Source organism: Zophobas morio, unplaced genomic scaffold (genome assembly GCF_036711695.1).
Source record: "Zophobas morio isolate AGI-343-1 ecotype UQ-CSIRO unplaced genomic scaffold, CSIRO_AGI_Zmor_V1 ptg000379l, whole genome shotgun sequence".
Classification (NCBI taxonomy): domain Eukaryota; kingdom Metazoa; phylum Arthropoda; class Insecta; order Coleoptera; family Tenebrionidae; genus Zophobas; species Zophobas morio.
In genome coordinates this window covers 1-22,026 of record NW_026972483.1, presented here as the reverse complement: position 1 = coordinate 22,026, position 22,026 = coordinate 1, and the positions used below count along the sequence as shown (strand labels likewise).

At 36.8% G+C, this 22,026-nt stretch overlaps 3 protein-coding genes and 1 long non-coding RNA gene across 6 annotated transcripts; 1 reads left to right on the top strand and 3 right to left on the bottom strand.

Moving 5' to 3' along the window:
* Nucleotides 1–6,878: 6,878 nt before the first annotated feature.
* LOC135120430 (uncharacterized) lies at nucleotides 6,879–9,146 on the top strand. Of its 3 annotated transcripts, none has more exons than XM_064044742.1 (12): nucleotides 6,879–6,985; nucleotides 7,071–7,371; nucleotides 7,462–7,517; nucleotides 7,669–7,804; nucleotides 7,852–7,901; nucleotides 7,956–8,066; nucleotides 8,350–8,387; nucleotides 8,466–8,533; nucleotides 8,591–8,708; nucleotides 8,759–8,841; nucleotides 8,899–9,025; nucleotides 9,078–9,146. In XM_064044742.1, the coding sequence occupies exons 1-12, from the start codon at nucleotides 6,976–6,978 to the stop codon at nucleotides 9,084–9,086; spliced, it is 1,107 nt and encodes a 368-aa protein (XP_063900812.1). In that variant the 5' UTR covers nucleotides 6,879–6,975; the 3' UTR covers nucleotides 9,087–9,146. The 3 variants fall into 3 exon arrangements, with proteins under 3 accessions (XP_063900812.1, XP_063900811.1, XP_063900810.1); XM_064044741.1 differs by having other exon boundaries at nucleotides 7,459–7,517; XM_064044740.1 differs by having other exon boundaries at nucleotides 7,071–7,517.
* Nucleotides 9,147–9,154: 8 nt separating this feature from the next.
* LOC135120365 (uncharacterized) lies at nucleotides 9,155–12,617 on the bottom strand. The gene is made up of 21 exons (XM_064044664.1): nucleotides 12,491–12,617; nucleotides 12,282–12,436; nucleotides 12,148–12,222; nucleotides 11,882–12,034; nucleotides 11,733–11,828; nucleotides 11,631–11,686; nucleotides 11,406–11,567; nucleotides 11,183–11,351; nucleotides 11,041–11,127; nucleotides 10,825–10,981; nucleotides 10,714–10,767; nucleotides 10,583–10,653; nucleotides 10,451–10,530; nucleotides 10,285–10,379; nucleotides 10,174–10,230; nucleotides 10,012–10,112; nucleotides 9,854–9,958; nucleotides 9,695–9,795; nucleotides 9,548–9,640; nucleotides 9,444–9,490; nucleotides 9,155–9,386 (listed from the first exon to the last, which is right to left on the bottom strand). Exons 1-21 carry the CDS (start codon nucleotides 12,615–12,617, stop codon nucleotides 9,253–9,255), a joined length of 2,175 nt encoding a protein of 724 aa, XP_063900734.1. The 3' UTR covers nucleotides 9,155–9,252.
* A 23-nt stretch (nucleotides 12,618–12,640) lies between these two features.
* On the bottom strand, nucleotides 12,641–13,125 carry LOC135120363 (uncharacterized). The gene is made up of 2 exons (XR_010278585.1): nucleotides 13,030–13,125; nucleotides 12,641–12,968 (listed from the first exon to the last, which is right to left on the bottom strand). It is a non-coding gene; the product is annotated as an uncharacterized LOC135120363 (long non-coding RNA).
* A 6,235-nt stretch (nucleotides 13,126–19,360) lies between these two features.
* Nucleotides 19,361–20,352, bottom strand: LOC135120420 (U6 snRNA-associated Sm-like protein LSm4). The gene is made up of 6 exons (XM_064044728.1): nucleotides 20,283–20,352; nucleotides 20,101–20,142; nucleotides 19,946–20,044; nucleotides 19,765–19,842; nucleotides 19,589–19,703; nucleotides 19,361–19,425 (listed from the first exon to the last, which is right to left on the bottom strand). The coding sequence occupies exons 1-6, from the start codon at nucleotides 20,283–20,285 to the stop codon at nucleotides 19,415–19,417; spliced, it is 348 nt and encodes a 115-aa protein (XP_063900798.1). The 5' UTR covers nucleotides 20,286–20,352; the 3' UTR covers nucleotides 19,361–19,414.
* Nucleotides 20,353–22,026: the final 1,674 nt, after the last annotated feature.

The window sequence follows — 22,026 nt, the reverse complement described above, 5'->3', positions numbered from 1 at the left end:
TTTTAACATTTCGAAACTAACCTTAAGATAGGACCAGTGTCACGTACTCTCCCAAGATAACGTAGGACAACACGACGTTCTGACGAAAGCTAGTGTACTACTATGGTATTTGAGGAAACACATATACTTTTCCAACTATAATACATCAGTGCTGCTGGAATATGAGATAGGTGTTTAAGTGAATTTAATTTTTCTTTTCGGTCATACACCTTTTTTTTCCAATGTTTTGTATTTATTTACAGTCCTCTTGACTTTAAATACAATGAGTTTTGGCAACCGCTCAGAAAGTACGAGATACTGAATATCCCCTCGCTCCTTATTATTTTTGTCTTTGTTAACTGGCACAAAAAACGCTTTAGCTTTTTAAAAACCATAAATAACAACTTTCCAACCTAAAATGAATTAAATTTAAAGTTGCGTCAACATTTTTAGGTTAGATAAGACGCACCAAACCAACGATGATATCCGCTAACAATATATGTCCGTTTATGTGGAGCCAACATTACTGCGTTTATTTTCTATTAAAAGTTTTACAGTTCACAACGATGCCAGAAGGTGTGTTTGCCGTTTGAATATCGCATATGAGTTCCAAGTTTGCGCTGCTGGATTATTTTCTTAATTCTTGTTTAAAAACACGAAACGGAGAGAGTGTCTTATACACAAGGATAACATTTACTGGATTATTCATTACCCTCAGTAGATTGCAGGTTTTAAAATTTTTCTATTAGATAAAGACTAATGTGTACTTTAATGTGTATTAATTCTTGTGTCCTCTCCCCCCCGAATTTATGGTAACTTGATTCCGTAGAAGCAGTTTATTTTCGGTGACTAAAATAACTTTTTAAAAGAGGTTCATAAGTGTGTGGGGCGTTTTTTTTTAGTAATGAATTGTGCACACTGCTTAATCTCGCAAATAAATTAATATTAGATTAGGCCTTAATCAGTTTCATCAGTCATATCACAACAAACTTTCTACGTATGTGTTAAAGGTATAACAAGACTGTAATTGTGCACTTAAAGCGCATCGCGGGGCCTTCGAAAGCGTGAGTCTTTCCAGGGTTCGTTTATAAGTACTTGAATTCACTGGTGGTTTGGATGCCTACCAACAACTTCAAAAGAAATTGAAGTTGCATGTCGGAAAAGAGTTCAAGTTGTTACAAATCCAGGTCGTCATGTAACGTATCGTTTTCGCACTAAATAAGGTGCGCAGGTCTTTAGTCGCAGGAGCTGGTTTTGATGAGTTTGGAGGGAACCAACCGTCGACGGTTTACAATATGTCCAAGCAGTAGATGTGTAGAGCATAATAGTGCGCATGCATACTTTATTAAGGCGCAGTTTATTGTGCAGACAAATTATGCTTTTAGCACACAGTAGCGGGGAGAGTGCGTGAATTGCTGCTTAGGCCTTAGTCGTGACGAACTCTACGTGTTGCCTCCAAGTTAGAGGAGGGGGTAGCGTGATGCATCTTTTTGAGAGGAAGCTCGTTTTGCACTGTGTTCCATTAATGTCTATTCCCGTGGCCTACATCAATTGGCAATGGGTTTCCAAATAACCCTGTAGGTTCTTTGAGGTCGCGTAAACTGCACTGTCATTGGCATAGAGTGCAACGCGGGTGTGAGGATTCGCAGGGGGAGGAATATCTCCGATGTATAGCGAGAAGAGTAGGACGTGAGCAGAGAGCCTTGCGGAACACCAGCTGTCAGTCGACGGTATCTCGACAGTTCAGCCCTAACTCTCACTCGAAAGGCGTGTCTGCGTAGAAACGACGCAAGTATGCTGTGGAGGGCTAACGGGCCGCCAAATAAGCGTAGTTTGCGTAGGAGACCCTCGGTACCACAAGTGTTCGAAAGCTTTTTTTTTTACAGTACTGGGAAATTAGAGGCCCTTGGGTTCCTTAAAGCTGGAGTTTCGAGTTGTCCACTCCACAAAGCGCAAAAGTTATTGTGTCATGAGTGACCTCTTCAGAGTCCTAATTGGGATTTTGGAAGCACTTTGTGTATTTTTACAAACTCTTCCAACCTGTTTAGTTGAGCCGCCTCCACGGTTGTGCCCACCGCTGAAAGAAGGCTAATATGGTACCGTCGGTTCCGGGTGCTTTTCGTCGTGAATGTGCAAAAACTACTATATCAGTGATTTCTTCAGGTGAGGTCGGTTTAATAAGTCCATCAACAATAACCGGGGGGGCATGCGGTGTCTTGCCTTCCTCAAGGTTGCTTACGTGGGGAATTTTAGCTGAGCAGCTAGATAGTCGGCTAAGAGCGTCGCCTTGTCTTCGTCCCCTTCTGCCACTATCGCTTCATTATTAAGCGGCGGTGGTGTGTGAAAACAGTTTTTAATACGCCTGACGAAGCTCCAAAAAGATGGCCGTCCTTCTTCTGCCGCTACAGACACGTCTTGCAGTTTCGCTTCCCATCGATTATTTTGAAAGACGGCTAGCTCCTTTCTAATATGTCGGTGAAGACGTTTTAAAATCAGCTTGTCGGCAGGGTTTTATGTAGCAGCCGTAAGGAGTATTAATAGGCGGCGTTGACGAATAAGACTCATTAAATAATTCGGTAGACGGCCAGGGCGATACCCGACTTTGCGGTTGATTGTCGCGGCAGTATGGGCAGCAGTCAGTGCCCTCAATACTATCAACTGCATCTTTCAAATAGAAAGAGAGGCCGAGGGGGAGACGGCGCTATTTTTGTGTGCAAAATGACATATATATATGGAAGGCTTGCGCACACCTTTTTTTGGCTTTTATAATTTGTGGTCTGTGCTGTCAAGTGTTGTGCATTCTAGTCGTTTAAATTTATCAGAAGTTATTCTCGTATTTTTTAAATCTATAATAATTCTATATAATATATCTTAGAGTCTATAATAACGTTTATACTACATTATATTAACTTATACGGTATACTAATTTTTACTTTTCGGGGCTTAAGACCAGTGAAATCAACCTACGTAATTAGAGGCCCACGCGCGTGGGTTTATAAAATAAGTAGCGTCCCCCACAACATAAGGTAGTGTAAGGGGTAACGAATTTATTATATCTTAAACTTGTAGCCTGTTTAAAAAAAAAAAAATTAAGTTGTATAAATATTATGTAAACAATAATAAATGAACAAGAAAAAATTAATGCATCACTTAGTAACAAATTATTTGCTTAGCACTATCCTCTAATCTCTTGAGTTACTAACTCTGGTTCCAACGTCTTGTAGACGTTGAGCTTTTATATCGTAACATTTCTCTAGACTAAAACTGTCACTGAAACGATATTTTTGGTTCTCTAGATCAATGTCAAGCTACGACAATAGATAAGTGGAGCTTCTGGCGAGTATTAAGAAAGAAAGAAAACACGGACAAAACAATGGACTAGCCACAATTTTTTTTTCTTTTAGAAAATAACCTTTTACGGCTGATTTTTATTCTGTGTTTATTAGACAAAAAAAAATTAATAAAAATAAAAACGGGCCTGAAGTTTATATATATATATATCATATGACTTTTTCTGATGCTTGATCGAGTCAAAATCTTCGAATACTCGAGCTGTCATTGAAAAGCAATGGCAGCCGAAGTACATTCCAGTCATAAATCCCAAATTACTTCAAATTTTAACAAATGTTAATCTTACAGACTTGATAACTTCAAGAGCTAATATATTATAAACAAGTTGAGAGTAATATGTTGAATTATATTCATAAAGAAATATAATATAGAGTTAGTTAAAATTAAGAAGAGCTGTATAATTTATTTGATTGCTCTCGAGCGCCTGAGTACCAACCTTACAGATACTGATTACCAGAACAACAACGAAAAAAAAAGAAAGAGCGCGGCGCTTACGACACCCTTTAAATGTTTAATTAAGGTTGTGCCCTCAGACGATCAACCCTTAATTACATATAACACTAACAGAAAGATATCGGCGCTTAAAGCACGTCCCATGCGTTGATAAGCTCGCTCACCAGCAGACTGTTAGCGTGCCTGGCTAGCCTATAATTAAGGGTAATGGTTTTTCGTCGAAAGACGACGTTCAAGTGGGTCTAATCGGAGGTTTCTGTAAAGAGCTTCAATGAGTATAGAGCGCAGAAACTTGTTTTGACGCACGTAACATGCGGACGCTAGTTCCATGAAGCAGAAGCCTATGCTATTATTGGCTAAATGCAAGGCATATACAATAGTCGTTTGTTGGGCAGTGTAAGCTTGCTCTTGCTGCAGAGTAAGGGGGTAGAGGGCCATAGTTGCTGCCTTGACCTTCGCCACTACATAAATCACGTGCGTCCGCCACGAAAATTTGTTGGCAAAGATGATCACCAGAACTTTCGATTGAGAGCACCACAGTAATCATGCCATGAAAAGTTAAGGGCGCCTATCGAGGAGACTCGTTTCTTCGTTATTAGAAGGACTTTGCCCTTCGTCGCATTTATAGTGACTTTTCATTAACGACACCAGCCGGTGATCGTGTCAAGAGAGCGGTGCAAATGCTGGCACAGCGTGACGAGTGACTTCAACAACGAGTAAATGGTTGTATCGTCGACATATAAGGCGAAACACGTATGAAGATTGGATGGCAAAGGCACGACGCGCATATAGATTGTTCAAAGGCCTATGTCAAGTTAAAAGAACGAATAGTCCATCCGGCCAAGCGGGGGAGCTACTAGGACTTTAAGTGTCGTCGCGAACTTCAAAATGGAACTCTAGCAACGGCGTCCCCGAGACAGCGCAGTAAAGCGGTTTCGCCCACTTTGCCAACCGCTGCCAAGAGGCTGATAAGTCGGTAGTTGCTGGTCGCAGATTCCGGTTTCGGCAGCATCACAACAATAGCTGTCTTCCATCTTGTTGAAAAGATGCCAATGGCCATCGCTAAATTTTAGGAGTTACAGATAATGCATATCTCTTAAAGGCATTTTTGTCAACTAGCAATGCCATCGGGGCCAGACGCCTTTCGTTTAGCTAGAGCTTCGATATTTTATTGGAACTCCTACATAAACTAACTCAAGTAGTTCATTGGTCTCAGCCAGAGCAAAATTTATCTGAGATAGCGCGTCATTGGCAGTTTGAAGTTTATTTATTTATATATGAAGTGACGGGCCACAATGGAACTCAAAGGTTCTAAGACAGCTTGATCCGCGTTTTGCCCGCATTGGTGTTTGGAGTGTAAGTGCGCCCCGGAATGGGTGATATAATAAAGGTCCTTGTAGATGCTATAAAATTTACTGTACGCTTACTATTTTGTAATAAATTATTACTGTAACTATTACTGTAAATGTTATTATATTATTATAATTATTGTTACAAGCGTAAATTTTTGGTGTTTTAAGTAACATTGTTATTATTAGTATAAAAGGTTTAAGTGAGAATACTTTTGAGACGCTTGTGTAAGTAGTGGTTAGGATCGTCAGTTACAGCTTTTTAAAAAAGTTTATTAGAATGCGCGCTGAACTCGGAGAACCGTCTGTTTGCTGCTTCTATGGAAGTCCCGAAAAACTTAATCCCACAGTCTCGGTGTAAGTTGCTGTTGCGAACGAACCATGATGCTCCTGTTAGCATACGAAAAGAGTTGTTTTGTAGGATAAGTAGTTGATTAAGAATGAAATCCGAATAGGCCCACGCAAATGACGCGTAAGTATCGGTTTAACCAAGATCGAAGTTTATTGTGTGTTGCGTCCCTATTTATATATAAATAATTAAAATTGTTAGGGAACATCCTTAAAAAATTCACATGGTTTTTAAGATATATATATATATTCTGTTAGTAATTTCCTCTTTAAAAGGGATTGGATATGGAGCCCCCCGAGACTGAGCTAGGAACAGGGGCCATGGCGGCAGAAGAGACCTTTCTTCTTTTTTTCCTAATATTTCGTAGTTTTCATGTTTCGGTTTTTCTTCAAGCGGCTCATCTTGGGCTTCCAAAAATATCTATCTTCAACATTAACTTGGTCCTTAAAAAAATTTAGTTATAATGGTTGTTCCCAGAAACTATATAAAACCGGAAAATATCGGACAAGGGCTTTCGCCCTTCGGGTCTACAAAACCGTTACCGATAGGGGCTGCTGTAGATTCGAGACCCGAGAACGCTTGGAGAACAGCCAGGCCTCCCTAATTACGAGCTCTACCCAAATATACAATTTTTTATTATAGTTAATAATTGTGCAGATGCTCGAAAAATTGAGTGCAGACTGCTGATTTTTGCTAATAACTTAAATTATTCTGGGGGGTTCATATTCACTTTCCGCAAGCCACATCATTTTTTATATACATTTTACGTATACTTGTGAAGAGGTTTACAAACATTAAGTGAGCGTTCAAAATGTATCGTTTATCTATTCTTTACAAAACAAAACTAATGAACCATCGGGCACACATGTTATATAAAAAAAAGGTACATATTTATACTTTGCGTACTTGGGGCTATTGATTCTTTAACTACCTAATCAACATTAATTAACAATAGTATAATCTCCTTTTCGTTAAAACATCATATTGGAAACAATAATAATCAAGTACATAATAACAAATAACAAAATAAAGATAAGTACTTATAGTAAAAATCATTAATATTTATTGAATAATATTAATTATAGTGATAAATAAATTATAATAAGTTACATATTATGAGTATAAGTTCGGTTGTGGCACATGTTGTACCAGCTAATCATGTAGACATGGTTTATTTACATTAATGGTCAACACAGAATGCATGAATGGGGAAGGGCCAATTGCTTTAAGGTTATTATAGTAAAACGTGCTATTTTTTTGTAACGTCTAAATTTTATATTCAGCGTATCATATGCTTTCCAATTACTGGTTTGTTTTGCAAAAGAACCAAATAAAGCAATGAAGGTTTTATTGATAGGCTTTCGGCTTAGGGCTGCCATCTGTCGCGTGAAATTAGATAAGCACTACTATGTATTTCGAGAGTATGTTGTAACTCTGGTTGTTTACTAATCTGTAGTGCTTTTATGCTCGTGGAAGTAATCTTTTTTTAGCAACATGTTCAAAGGTATAATAATAAGTACTTAACCATTCAGTCTCTTTGTAACTTCGTTAAAAGACTTTTTTAACTATCTTTCTCTGTTGTAACCAAGGACTTGAAAAACAAACTGTGCGTGAACTTTATGTTCGGAATTTTAATAGTCTTTGCGACCGAGCCTACCTTATTAATGATTCGTTTGCCCAATGTGTTCTTTTTGCAATACCACAGGGAAAATATTATGAAAATTTTGAAAATAATGAAGAGTCAAATTATATAGTGAACAATAATATCCTTTCAACCACCAAAGAATATGTTATTTTTAAATTACCAGGAAATACCCCTTTTACCGTTAGATCTATAGTAGATGAACTTACTTCAATTGGTTGTACCTTATTTACCTCAGAGTTTTTAAGGTCTATGAAGTGCTTCTATCCTTTCCATATGTTTTTTACTTATTTATTTTGTATGAAAGCTACTATAATTCTAAGATTTGTATATAGTAGACAGGTTTCAGAAGCTAGCAGCACCAGCGTTTTGTGCGAGCCTCTTGAACATTATAGTTACTTTTTATTAATGAACATAACTTTAAAGTTTCAACCCAACTTAGACATTCTATATATGTTATATCTGTTTTTTATTTTCAGACTACTTTAATGAAAAGTTTTTTTTATTAATTTCAAAAGAGATAAAAAAACTAATTTTAGTAATAGGTAATCCTGAAAAAATAGTTAGTAATAAGCAAGAGTCTAAGATAGATCAAAATCAGTTGACTTTCAGATTTTTGTTTCCGGAAGACTGGGAAGTTTACTTAAAAATTATAGAAGTTAAACATAATGCCTACTCTAAGTACAATATATAGGAAAATATTTTAACAGATTTTAACTCTTAATCAGCATTTTGCAGGAAAGACTACGCGAAGAAATAGTTGAACTCATAGAGATTTGTGCTTATATATGTTTTCTCTACTAAAATTATAAATTTAAATCTGATTTAATAGATACAGTTAGGTACCGAGAAATGCAGTTTTCTCTCTACCAAAGAATTTATCACCTTAATATGTTTATTACCTCGTTTGAAGATTTTATGCCCTGTTTCCCCTTTATTGCCGGTAGCCAAAAAAATTAATAGCTATGAAAGATTAATCAAGTTCTTTTTAAGCTTATACAATTTTTACGAAGTAATTTATAAAAATATTTTATTATAATATATGGATGTCCCCTCCCCCTTCTTTTTTTCTAAATTCGACCATCAGCAGTTTTTCAAATTGGTTACCGATTGTATCTAGATCTTGTGACAAAAAAGCATATATATAAGCCGGTAGCCTGAGAGTCTTCGTGCATTTTGATTTTGTTCAGTTTACATAATATTTTTTTTTGCATGCGGGTTGAAAGGGTTGGAGAGATGCCTAAGGAGCCAACTGAAAGGCAAGGTGACTTCTCAGTGAGTGATGATAAAATCTTAGATTTGTGCTTCGGTTAATTATTTATTAACTTTTCGTCTAACAAAGGTTCAAGTGAAGTGGACTTTGCCGGACATCGAACTGACCCAATGTGGCCACAATTTTTTGGAGAGCTGGTATCAAAATATGCCTTGTTGTGTCCAGTTTGTGCAATAACTGCGATCCTTCAAAAGCATCAAGCTCCTCTTTCTGCTGGACTTCAGCCCAACTTCCAAGGACGAGGCGACCCCCGACCACCATAGAGTGTGGCACAGCCGAGGGGTCCTAACTAGCACGGAAGTCAGCTCGCTGGTAAGCTTCTCGCAGCTCTTGGCGGTTTCCTTAGTGACTTTGCGTGATAGCTGAGTTTATTCCCGAAAAACCTCGCATTTTGCAAGGAACCCTGTGGCACACTCAGCTTTGACGATCTTTCTAAAACTCACAGGTAACTCGTGCGGCTGTGTTATTTCTCTTATAAGCTCTCTAAAGCATGACTGGGTAGCCCTCGGTGGTTTCCTACTGCTAGAGTGCCAGTCTCCGCGTCTCAGCCGGAAGTGCCTGTGACTAAGACCAGCACTGGCTTTTTTCAGCTGGTCAAGGAGTACTTTGCTAATACCTGCTGGGCCCTTGTAATGAGTCCTTGCGCGGTGCATAAGCCATGCATTCATATACTTTTAATAGAAACGATGAGAAATAAGAAGGGGAATTCGTGTTCGTAATAAAAAGGCTTTATTTCGAGTCTTACAAGTTTACTGTTGTCATATAAGTTCAACAATCTGCATCTAATCTAATAAGTGATCTTTGTACTAGCTTTGAAGCGTCGAGAGGTTTAAAGATTATGGAGTCTTTCTGCAGCTCAATATTTAATAATATTTCGGATTGTTTTTCCGAGCTCCGTTTCGCAGACTTTGGCCGCAAACTTGAGGGAATTGAGTGTTTCCCGTTCGTTTTCGGGCTCCGGAGCGACGTTGACAATCATTAAAGACTTCCCTAACGACCATTTGAGGTTTAGAAAGGTCAATCACACCCACGGTGTTAGCAGACTACCAGAACACGTAAAGCAGGGCTGCAGCAAGATGGTCAGCTTTGAATCTCTGTCGGCCCCTAAGAGTTAGCGCATGCGCCCTACGATGGCTGGTGGACAATCAAACCTGTAGCGTATGTGGTCAGCCTTCTCGTGCAACTGCCTAAGAACATCCGTTAAAGTGGAGAGAGACTTGTTAATATTTTGGGCCTCTTTGAGCCTATCACGCTAGTAAGCGGCCCCTCCTTTCATGAGAACAGACATAGCCCATAACCTGTCGCCAGTGGCCCCACTTTTCGCGATCCTTTCGGAGCCTGCTAAGTCGCAGAGGTACAGGCAACCATTTAGTTTTGTTTTTGTTTCTACATGGACACCCTGACGGCCCGGTAAGCTGCTCTGACTCAAAGGTTATGAAGGACAGCGGGAAATCGACCTGAAGCTTTAAGATAAAGACGCTGTGACTTCTTGAGGAGGTCTCGTTCATGTTGGTGGCGGCCACGGATCTTTGCTTTTCGGCGGATGAGACTATCAAATCCACCTATTGTGGGGAAGTGCGGTCAGTGCTTGCTTTGAGGGCCGGACATTACGCACCTCGTCGACGGAGGAAAAGGTCTTTTCGTGAAAATCTTTGGTTAAAACTTCTGAACCGATGATTCGCATGTTTACTTTCGGCGCACCAGAAGCCAGAAGATCTGGAGGTCAAGGGCAAAAGCCATTATATCGGTTACAAGATGGTTAACACGCGGCCACCACCTCTCACTTGCTCGTTGTAGATCTCGACGTAGTTGCACGTGAAAGAGTACTCCCAGCCTGTCGGTCCCACGTCGTCATGGGACAAAGCGAACGAGAGATTATAAAACTGACCCGTTGCTTTCATAACTTGCGCCGTCTCCACAATTTTCTGGGCGGCCCTTCGGACAATGCCAGCTTCCTTGCCCCTCCCACCGTGCATGGTGAAGCTGTGTAGGCGCCAGACGTGTTACCATTAACAGGGCAATGGAGGTGCAAAGTAAGACAGAAAAACACGTGCGTTTTTCCGGCTCCTGTTTGGCCATAAGCGATCACACAGGTGTTGTAGCCGTGCAAGGCCGACTGCACGAACAACGCAACCTTGAAGCAATAATAATATGAAGGGTAGTCATAATTTGGAGCGAGCAAGTACCTCTTCAAATACGGTCTCTTGCGAGTCCACTGGCCCAAAAACACGGTCAAACTTGAAAACGTGCTGAGTACCTGAGGCAGCGGAGGGGTGGGGATCTATAAGGGTGCAGTGGGACATAGAAAGACCACAACCTCTGCACTCCATGTGGAGGTCAGTGTCGCTCTTGACGGCAGTGCGCTGGGCATCTACATAGGAATGTTCTTCGATAAGAGACGCAGTAACAAGTAAAGTTTAGAAGCCACCAGCCCATGAAGGCCGGATCCGTACAAATACGCGCACTTTCCCCTTTAAGTCCTGAATGGTATTGTGAAGAATCCTGTTTCTCTCCTCAGCTTCATAAAGTTTTTGCTTCAATTCCGCAATCTCACCCTGGGCTTCTGAGAACTCTTTGTCTTTGCACTTGTGAGACAATAAGAAGAGAGTTCAAGTATTCAAGTATGGTTTTTGGAATGCAGAACCTCTAAAATGGAGATTTTGGCTTTCAGCTCCTCATTTTCCATAGAGAGTTTACAAATGCGCTCTATTTGCACGTTTTCGATAGGGATCTGAGTGAAGCAAAGTAGCACGAGTTTCAAGATTAGCAAAGCTATTGTGGCGTACGCCAGAGTTGTCGTGCAGTTGTTTCAGTCTGGAAGTCAACTCTCGTGCAAGTTCGCTCTGGAGAGTCACGTTCGACTGCAACATACGATTGTTCTCCTTGAGTTCGCCAATTTCCGTTTCGCACTTGCTGAAGGCCTCCTGCGAGCGGTTCAAGTCCCGCTTCAGCTGCCTGCAGCGAAATTTCCCATTACAGCACGGAAACACTATTTCAGGAGGCCCATACCAAATTTCGTTGGCCTGCTTCTGAAGGAGCTCGTCCTTTTTTATGAGGGCTTCTTTTAGCTCTTTTTCGAACAGTTGAAATTCAGAGCAGAGACTCGTCTGCTTTCTCAACTCCTCTTTTATAGTCAAAAGCTCGTATTCAGCTCCATTCAATTTTGATACGCTGAATAAAATGTTAACTATCACTGATAATAATAAGTTCTTTGGGAAGCTTAAAGAATCCAACCATTCTTTAAGTACTTTGTTTTCTTCATTCAGATCGTTGATGGTCGCTTGGTGGGCCTAAAAGGGTGTTGGGAATCGGCCTGAAGAGCGAGGCAATAAGAACCTCCTGCGTGCGAGAAAAAGTAGCCATCGTGGAGCTGAATTCGCTATTTTTTTCCTCCAGCCTGTTTTTTAGTGCTTCGAGCTCTAACGTCAATGTCTTTTGAGAATAATAAAAATAATTAATACGCAAAATTTATCTATATTTTTAACCTTATTAGTTTTACTTAAATCTTCATAGTTTCTCTCTATTGTATTCAGCTGTTGTAAGGTTTGTTGATGCTGCTCTCGTTCTGATTCCAGCTCCCTCTTAACGCGCTCACATAGAGAGTTTTGGTCGCTAAGGGACTTTTCATTATAAATTTTCTATCGTGTAAAAATTTAAAATTATTTGGTTCAAATAAAGGTTAAGAAAAATTTGAATAACTGCAGTACAAATAAATACGTAACAATGTTCTATTAATAAAAAAAAATAGTACAAGTTCCTCAAGTTTTGTGTTCAAATCATCCACTTTGCTTTCTAAGAGTAACTTTTCTGTGTCCAACTCGGAAGTCTGCAAAAATTAAAGGAATTGTTCAACAAGAATAAGTATTTTTAAGTAAGATTACTTACTTTACTTTTATACAGCTTTATACTTTCCTCGGCTTTATGTAGTGTTTCGCTCAAGTTAGCATTCAAAAGTTCCAATGAAGTTGACTTTACGGTGTCAGACTCAAGCTTACAATTAAGTTGACTCCAAAAATTTTTTAAATCATTCTCGAGAAAAGCTATAAAAGTTTATTTTCAGGTAGAAAAAAAAACAGGATAAGCATAATAAATACCTTTTGTCTCTAACCAACGGTCTAATAAACCTTTAAGTTCAGCGATAGCATCTACAAATTTATCCACAGTAGCTAAATTATTTAGTATAATTTTCAAAGAAATAAATATTTTAATAAAGGTAAGCATGCCTCGATTGACAAATTTATCCCTTTTTATTTTTTTATCTTTGATTTGAAGAGTTAATTTATGAAGTGTAGAAAATCTTTTATCGATTATGCTGTCTAGTTGCTCGTTCCCAATAGAAGTCTTTACTTCTTCTGACTTTTCATAACTTCCTGCGTTGGTTAGAGTGGTATCGATATTTCGAGATGGCCCAAGAACTGCAGAGTCTTCCTTTAAACTTTTTATCGGCGTTGCAGGTGGTTTCCAAGTAAAAGTTCCACGAATAGAAGCTGGTAACTTACCGGTAGTGCTACTAAAATCTTTATATAATCTTGAGTGCCGTGGAATGTTTTTCAAAGGGGAGTTTAATTTAGGCTTTATAATTATTTAAAATAGGGTAAAACATAGAATGTATTAATAATAAAGGTACATTAACCTTGTTAACTGAAGATTTTAAGGTGTTCCTTGAGTTTAAAGGAATCTTATTTTCCTGTTTCAACCTTTTTTTTAAAGGTTCAGTATTTTCTTTAAAATCACTTAAGAGGGTTCTCTTGTTGGTTGCTCTCATTTTTACAACTCAAAAATTACTACAAATATATAAATTTATACATTGAGGAACAGCAAAGAAGAAAAGCTATCCCAATATTAAAATTTAGCAATGTACAAACCTCAGAGCTTGAAACCCTAATGAGGCCAATGAGTTTTGCATTAATTAAACATTAGATGGTATATAATAGTTGCTTTTATCACTAGTTCGATTTACGGGAATTAATTTTTAAATAAAGGGGGCTTTTTGTACAAAATTATTCTACTTTTCCTTTAGTATTTTTCAGAAAATATTACTTTTAAAAATTTATTGGGGGAAGGGGCGAGAAAGAAACTATTATTATAAATGATTATTCGTTTCATGATTAAAAAGTCTCCCCAGAGGCCCGCTATGTTCTCAATCACAAAGCGTAACTAGAGACTAAAATGTTATAAAACAATTAATCGTTATTTAAAAGCCATGCGAAAGAGATAATTACTGTCCAGTTTACTTAGCTTTAAATTACAGGTTATTTTTTACTTTACACTAACCCGTCTAATAGTTAAGAGGTGATTAGTTTGAAATAAAATCTTCTTAAACTACAGGAAAGCGGGAAAGAAAGAAAAAAAATATATTCATAATTTTTTTTGTAATAGACAATTTTTATTTATATTATCTTGTTTTAGTTATTTTTAGTGGTACACTAGCAAACACAGACCTTTAAGGAATATTTTTATTTTACGGATAAACTTATTTGTGGGGTACAAATGCAGGTGAACAGCCTTCTAACGAATCCTCATTGGAACTCTATACTAACTATACAAAATCATAGTAAAAACATAAAGTAGAACAGAGAAGATTAACAGTTAATAATTTAGTCAGACTACCAAAAATCCTTTTAAATTGAAAAATTAATAAATAAACTTAACATTTGCTAAAGCAAAACACGCTGGTGACGATTAGAACACATGAGTGAAGCAGGAAAGAGCTTCTTTCGATAATATGAAATTAAGGCTTCATAATTCATAAACTTAAATAAGTTTCTAATGGCAAAATTATTGTTACTAAAAGCTGAAAATTAAGTTTTAAAAATTATTTATTTCACAAAACTAGACTAACCACTAGGGGCTTCTGACAAATATAGATAGGGACTACCGAAAATTATACTTTCAGTACATGAACTCTTTTTGTTCACTAATTTTAGTAGTAGACGTTTAATGACGACTAAAACCACTACCGCTCTTCTACAGACTAAACTTGCACAACCAATATATGTACGTGTACTACAGAGGCTAGAGTAATAAAAGACCACCTTAATACTCTTCAGCATCAAATGGAAAGTGTACCTATATAAAATGTTACCCTAATGGCCTAAAATTTCTTCTACTCACCTCTTTCGTAAAGTTTTTACCCAAAAAAATTAAGAAAAATTCGATTACTTACAGAGAAAAAAATGAGGAAGGCATACCCTACTTAAATAATTTAGCAACAATTTTTGGGTTTTACGTCAATAAATACATTTTGTGGTTCAACTACAGAACATTCGTTGACAACTGGCGTGTAGAAAATAGAGACTCCGACCTGGAGGTTTCATAGCGTCACTCATAACACAAATTACATAAACTATTTAAATTGAACTTTATCTAGCTAACAAAGTAAGGTTACACTATACAATATACAACACAGTAATTTTTTAACTTGTTCCCATTAAAGCGCACCATAACTTGGAGTTATAACAAAACAATCTTAATCTTATTTAACCACGAACATTTTACGAAATTCAAGGCATAGCACGAACTTCTGTTACTTAAGAAAAACTGGCAAGCTACTTTACAATATAAAATTGGAATTTATTTATACTCCATACTTTTTGGATGTAGGAAGAGCAGTTATGGTTTATTAATATCTGTGAAGAGTTATTTTCCCAGGCCTAATTTTTATGAATCCACTGTGAGGTTATCTCAAAACCCATTTTCCTTTAGTTTTAGTTACTACGAGATGGGACTATGCGCTGTTAGTTTTAGAATTAACAAGGAAAGAGATGCTATATATCGAAACTCCAATAGTTTATCTATACGACTTCCCTTCCAAGGTCATTAAGTACATGAATGTTAACTGTATTTTCAATTACTTTTCTCATTCGTGATAAGGCCTAGTTTACTTGAGTCAGTCATCTATATGAAAACTTTATGCAAAAGGCAAGAATAACTAATTTTTTGAAAATTTTTGAAATTTGGAAAGCTTAAAATTAGATATTAGAAGTTGCGGACATTTTTGTGCCACCCGTCGGCCCTGCGAGGGTTACTTTGAAGGAGGTTCAGAAGTTTAACCCCTCCTAAGAAATCAAAAATTTCGTAGTTCACGTACCGGTACATAAGCTAATCTTTTGCTTCGTAATAGACAAATATAAGAGTATATATATCACTATATGATTATTAAGATTAGAAATGTATTAAATAATAATGTGATTAATTTTTAAAAAAAAGAGATTACGAAGTGGGGTTTCAGTAATTATAACTCTAATAGCATTACATTGTTTACAATCACTATGATATGTAAAATATACGTTTACAAATTTTTTTTTTATAAAATTATTTCAAACCATTAAGATAAAAGATCTGTCTAAATGGGAGTGATTTTACTAATTTATTAATTCAGGACTTTTTATATAGGCCTCTTACTGAATAGGTTTTAGATACTATAATAAATATGAGGAAAGCGGTAAGGATTTTTGGCTAAATTTATTATTTACGAGAAATCAGGTGCTTTAATAATAGTAGCGGAGGTCTACTATGGTTAGTATATTAACGAACATCCTTATGTGATTTTTAAATAAGGAATCAAATTTTGTGAATTGATCTCACAGACTCGATAACTTTAAGAAAGAACTTAAATATTATAAAAAATTGTTTGAGAGTAATATTATATTATACTACATGAAAATATTATATAAAGCCAAAAATAAAGAGGGGCTAGCATAATTTATTTAATTGCTCTCGAACCGCCTGACAAACACTGAAAACAATTACAACAACAAAAAAAAAGGAAAGAGCGCGACGCGCACAATACCCGTTAAATGTTTAATTAGGATTGTGCCCTTTATGGCCAACCAACTAATTTCGTTAGACCGTAGCAGCGGTGGTTTGTTACCTCTATCGAGATTATCCTAGAGGTATATTAAAAAATTGTATTAGTAATTGGTACGCTAAAGGATATATTTGTCTCCACGATAAACAAAGATCGAACCTTTCAAGCTACATTAACTCATATAATACAAAAAAGAAGTTTTGTTGTCTAGTAATTATCGCAAGTAGAGTCTGGATTTTGGTTGCCTTCAGGTTCGTTGGCAATATTGTCGTTAACGTAGTAAGTAGTTAACGGTGATGTTATGAGAAGCGGAGCGAAATTTCCAGTTGGGGTACCAGAATTTAGTTTGTAAGGAATTGTACATGTAACCACCAGACCAAAAAAAATGCGAGTTGGCACCGACGGGGATCGAACCGCATCTTGAGTTTGCGCACCATGCTCTTATCACAAAGCTACGGGTTACAACTCACATCTTCAGTTGATACTTAAAGTAATCAACTTTTGTTATGGGGGATCGCTGTTTAATCAGGTGTTTTAGGCTTTCGCTTGTAAGCTTTGCACCCGAGGTATTTTGTGTGCCCGCTACACTTCGCACATTAAGCAGGTCGATCCGGTATATATTTTTTTTATAGAATGTGCCGTTAGGTAGAGAAGGGATTAAAATATTTTTGCAGTAGAGACGCTGCTCAAAACGTTACTCTTTCGCAATTAATCATTGGATTGACAAGCGAGGAAAGGCCGTCAGATTTGGGGCCTATGTTCAAGCAATAACAATATTGAGCACTTACAGCGCTTTCCATTTTAAATGCCTTGCGTGTGAATACCTAAACCACAGGGTGGGATGTGTGACTTTAAGCAAACAAGCTGGCTTAGAGTTAAAACTATATGTTACAATAGCTGCCTAGTAAAACAAAGTGTAATCTAATACTGGGTAAATTTGGGTGCTACAATGCTTGTTATGCATAAGTGTCGTCACATTCTGATGAAAATTTCGAGCCCTTAACGCGTATTTCTAATTTTAAAGGCTGCACGCCATTTGTTAGCATTAATTTTACCACAATGGTTATTTTTTATAGAACATGAATGGGGTTGTTTACTCAAGAAGTGGTAACGAGACTGCTGCAGTGAGAAGTAGTTTGACGGGTAGCGCGGTCTATGTGGTCTTTTTTCCTGTGTTTAATTGCATATCCTCAATCCCTAGAGGGGCCGGACCAATGTGATTTTCGATGTGGTTTTTAAAAAGATTAGTGTAATTGCTAATCATAATTAACAATCGTTGAGTAATTCTAACCGTAAGTTTTATTGTACTATCGTAGTAAGATAATTTTTTGTTAACTATTTTCCTTTGTGATTTCGTTGCACTTTATTTTAATAAGTACAGGTAGCTTAGGTAGTTCGTCATATTTTAAATCAAGGCCTCTGTACGAGTTCTTTTTTGGATTTTTGCGCATGCTCGGTAAGCCAAGCGCATGACTTTTTCGAAGAACTGAAGGGTATCAATAGCATATTGAGCCCGGACTTTCGGACATTCCGTAGGGTGGTGAAAAACTCCTGAAAATCACCGCAAGAGTGGCCCCGAGTACCAGCCCCACAAGTCCGGCTACTTTATAGGTAGGATGTAGTTCCTGTGTTCTTTCCGTCTTTTGGATTATGTTGAAACCGCTTAAAGCATCATTGCGAGAGTTGGTCACGGAAAGAAGAGCCAAGGTTTCTTAGAGGTATGTATAATTAATGCATATAAAAGTTGAGGGCTCCTCTTCTGAGAAAGCTTGTGGCCGGGAAGGTCTGGCCAGCATTTTTGCTGGCCGATTTCTAAGGGCTGAGGTTTAGTACCTGTGGCCCGCCTTTCAAATTAGTGCTTATTTGGCGGTTTTCCACCATGGCGAGGGTCAGGCTTGATATATCTTCCATAGCTCTCAGTATTTCGGGGCAAACATAATACCCCCTTAAGAGAATAGTCGCTGTTTGGGCATTCGCCTCCGGGCCCCTCTCGCCGTTAAAAGGGGGTACAAACGCCCCAAAAACGGTTAGGATACGTCTGTTACCACCCACAGGCACAGGTGGCTGTGCCTCCATAAATTAAAAGTGGAAAGCGACTTTAAGACTTGCTTTATACAAAGTATTATATCCTGGAAAAGAAACTGATAAACAATTAGATTGCTGATACTTTATAGCAATTGCTGGCAATTTTTAAAAACTAAGGCTTGAATTTCTTCACCATGCATTCAGGAATATAACAAATAAACCTTGGGGCCTCCATACTTATGTTAAAGAGTTTGTTTTAAAAGGCTTGCAATCTAGTAATATGAAAGTCAAAGTAGAACCTACAATGAGCAGTTTTTTTTTTTCAAGTTAACGTTTTCTGTGTCTGCATAACAACGGGTTTACCGCTTTCTAGGTAGCATTTACCTTATTCATATAACCCGATATGAGTATTTCAAGTTAACTTTTATCACAGTTATTTAACTTGGGAGCCACGAAATAGTATTTTACATTTTAACTGACTTATGGCATCTAATTTTAGATTTTTTTTCTTTTAGTAAGCAATGAATAACACTTATGATTGTGACCTGTTATCTTTTAATCAAACCAGTGTAAGCGGTTTGTCTTTGAAGTTGTGGTCTGAAAGCTAGTAAATAGGTATACCAACCGCAAATCGGGCAAGTTAAACAACGATCGTTTAGGATATGACTGCCAAATAGATTGCTAATAAAAGCGAAAAGTCTTCTAATATTTAAGTCTTCTACCTTTAAAGTAACCATTATATTGCCGGCTGTTACTTTTTTGATAAAAGTTTCTCCTTGTTTATATTAGAGACCTAAAAACTCAATAAATCATGTATAAGTTCTTAAGCAAAAACCTTTAAGCCTTGAAATATTAATAACGTTCTTGTAAAGGTATGTACTGTTAAAGCACCCACACAAAAAAGAAGATATTATAAACGGTTTATAATATCAAAAATTCTATAATAAAGAGGCGTTCCCTACTCTCTTATAAGCTAAGCGTGTTTTACTTTCCAAACAGCTCGTAAAACAAACTTCAAAGCGAAATAGAAAAATAAGGCCTTCGCAAATTTATTCTTCAGAGCCAAGTTAAGTGGCTACTTTATAATAAATATCTTATAAGCAACTTTTTTAAAAAATTAAGTTTACTTCTGCAATCTGAATTAAAAAGACCTTTTCAAAGTATGCAGATATTCATGACATAATTATCCAAGGTCTTTAATTATATATATAAAATTTTACAATTTTAAAAAAATATTCATATATACTGTGTTAAAGGTATAGTAGTAAAAAATAACCGGTAGTGCGACAAATAAAAGTAGATGGAAGGTAAATAGTAACTTAGTTAGTGTGTAACAAACAAAAAATAATATTTAAACCTTTTCCTTTTCTAAAATTCCCTTTTCCTTTGTCAATAATCGATTTCACTTTCCCTTTTTCAGCTATGTTCCTCGCCCTAAAGTGTGCCTCCTCTTGGATAGCCTTATCCAGAACCTTTCTCAAATCGCTTAGTTAACAAAAATGTTGTGCGTAATAGAAAAGAGTATAAAATAACCTCATCAGGCATTCTTAAATATTTTATAACATTCCCCCTTATATAACAATCAGGGACGTTCCAAAATCGGTCACCATCCTATGAAATAGATTTTAAAATAAAAATCATATAAATTTAAATTTTTAAACGAACTAGAGATTTCATATACTTATATTGTATAAGTAAGGTTCTAGTATGAAACCTTTGAGGTAATAATAACTTGTCGAAGGCTAATGTTCATATAGTTATCACAACCCATTAAATGCCCATTATATGTTTCACCGTTTTTAAGTTCTACACTCTAATAATGCACAAAAAAATTTATTAAATTTATTAAAAAATAAAATATAAATATACCATGGGGTGGTTTGTAGCCGAACGCAAAAGTGTTAGAGGGAGCTAAAAGAAGGAAGAGTTATAAAAACTTATGGAACGCATTTGCAAAGAGTATATAGCTAAAATAACTTAGTAAAAAAACAAGTAAGCTAAAATAATTTCTTTTACTAATGTCTCAACGTGAAGGGTGAGTAATTAATAACCATATTTTTAACTTCAAATCCCACAGTAAACCTGTCGATACACAAGATATAATTGTAGGTATTGGCATGGCTTAGCTGGTGGCTTTGACGACGGATAAATCATATCTTCGGCGTAAATGGCAATTCGCGGGGCGAGGGTGAATTAGCAGAGGGATGCCTCTCATAACTCTCCGTAAAACGCGCTACCAGCCAAAGGCTACGATGTCAACCTTGCTCATCTTTTAAAAAAAATGAAGAGTGACTTTAGAAGCAGAAGTATTAATACTTTTTATAATAGCGTGAGTATTTAAGCATAAAGGATAGCTAAAATATATTTATGCTATTAAGTAATATATAAAGTTTATTCGAGTGCACGTTTTGTTTTAAAGTTTGGTGGGAGGACGTTTACTTTTTTTTATATTATAGTATTGCAGTATTATAATTTCACTGCTTTTTTATTATGTGTATTCACTAATTATTATTATTGTAATTATTAACTAGTATTGTTTACCATTAGTTATTATTTATTATCATTTTATTGGTTATATACATATATTAAATAATATATCTAGTATTATTATATAATATATATTACATAATGTAATTATTATAAATATTTTATTAGTATTGTCTGTTATTATTTATTATTTAATATTTTTTATAAACAATACATTAGGGGTAGGTTAAGGGTAAATGTAACGATAATCTTTGCAAAAATATCACAAAAATATCACAAAGCGTCTTAAAGATACTCAGACTATTTCTTTCATCAATAAACGTTCATATGCGGTATAGAATGGTTTATTAATAAAGTTTTCGCTAAATTTCCAGGGGTATCCTTGAATCAAGCTTGACTGTTTGTTCAAAAAAGTATTTTGAATAAGGATCCTTTCTGCTGCTTGGGCTTCTTCAGTGGAATTTTGACGGCATTCCGCTAGCGAAATCGCGAAAAAATACATAAGGGGTCTTTTCTCATATATCTTTTCATGTTTATACTCGGAAAGTGGTTTCTAAAATAATTAAAAATGTTCGGGAACATTTCATATAAAAAAGCATATGACTTTAATATTGGGTTTAGGAACATTATAAAAAAGGGTTATGGTTAGGGTTATGGTTAGGGTTAGGAGGGTTAGGGTTAGGGTTAGGGTTAGGGTTAGGGTTAGGTTAGGGTTAGGTTAGGGTTTAGGTTAGGGTTAGGGTTAGGGTTAGGGTTAGGGTTAAGGTTAGGGTTAGGGTTAGGGTTAAGGTTAGGTTTAGGTTAGGGTTAAGGTTAGGGTTAAGGTTAGGGTTAGGGTTAGGGTTAGGGTTAGGTTTAGGTTAGGGTTAGGGTTAGGGTTAAGGGTTAGGGTTAGGGTTAGGGTTAGGGTTAGGGTTAGGGTTAGGGTTAAGGTTAGGGTTAGGGTTAGGGGTTAGGTTAGGGTTAGGGTTAGGGTTAGGGTTAGGTTAAGGGTTAGGGTTAAGGTTAGGGTTAAGGGTTAGGTTAGGGTTAAGGTTAGGGTTAGGGTTAGGGTTAGGTTAGGGTTAGGGTTAGGGTTAGGGTTAGGGTTAAGGTTAGGGTTAGGGTTAAGGGTTAGGGTTAGGGTTAAGGTTAAGGGTTAGGGTTAGGGTTAAGGTTAGGTTAGGTTAGGGTTTAGGTTAGGGTTAAGGTTAAGGGTTAGGTTAGGGTTAGGTTAAGGTTAAGGGTTAAGGGTTAGGGTTAGGGTTAGGGTTAGGGTTAGGGTTAAGGGTTAGGTTAAGGTTAGGGTTAGGGTTAGGGTTAGGGTTA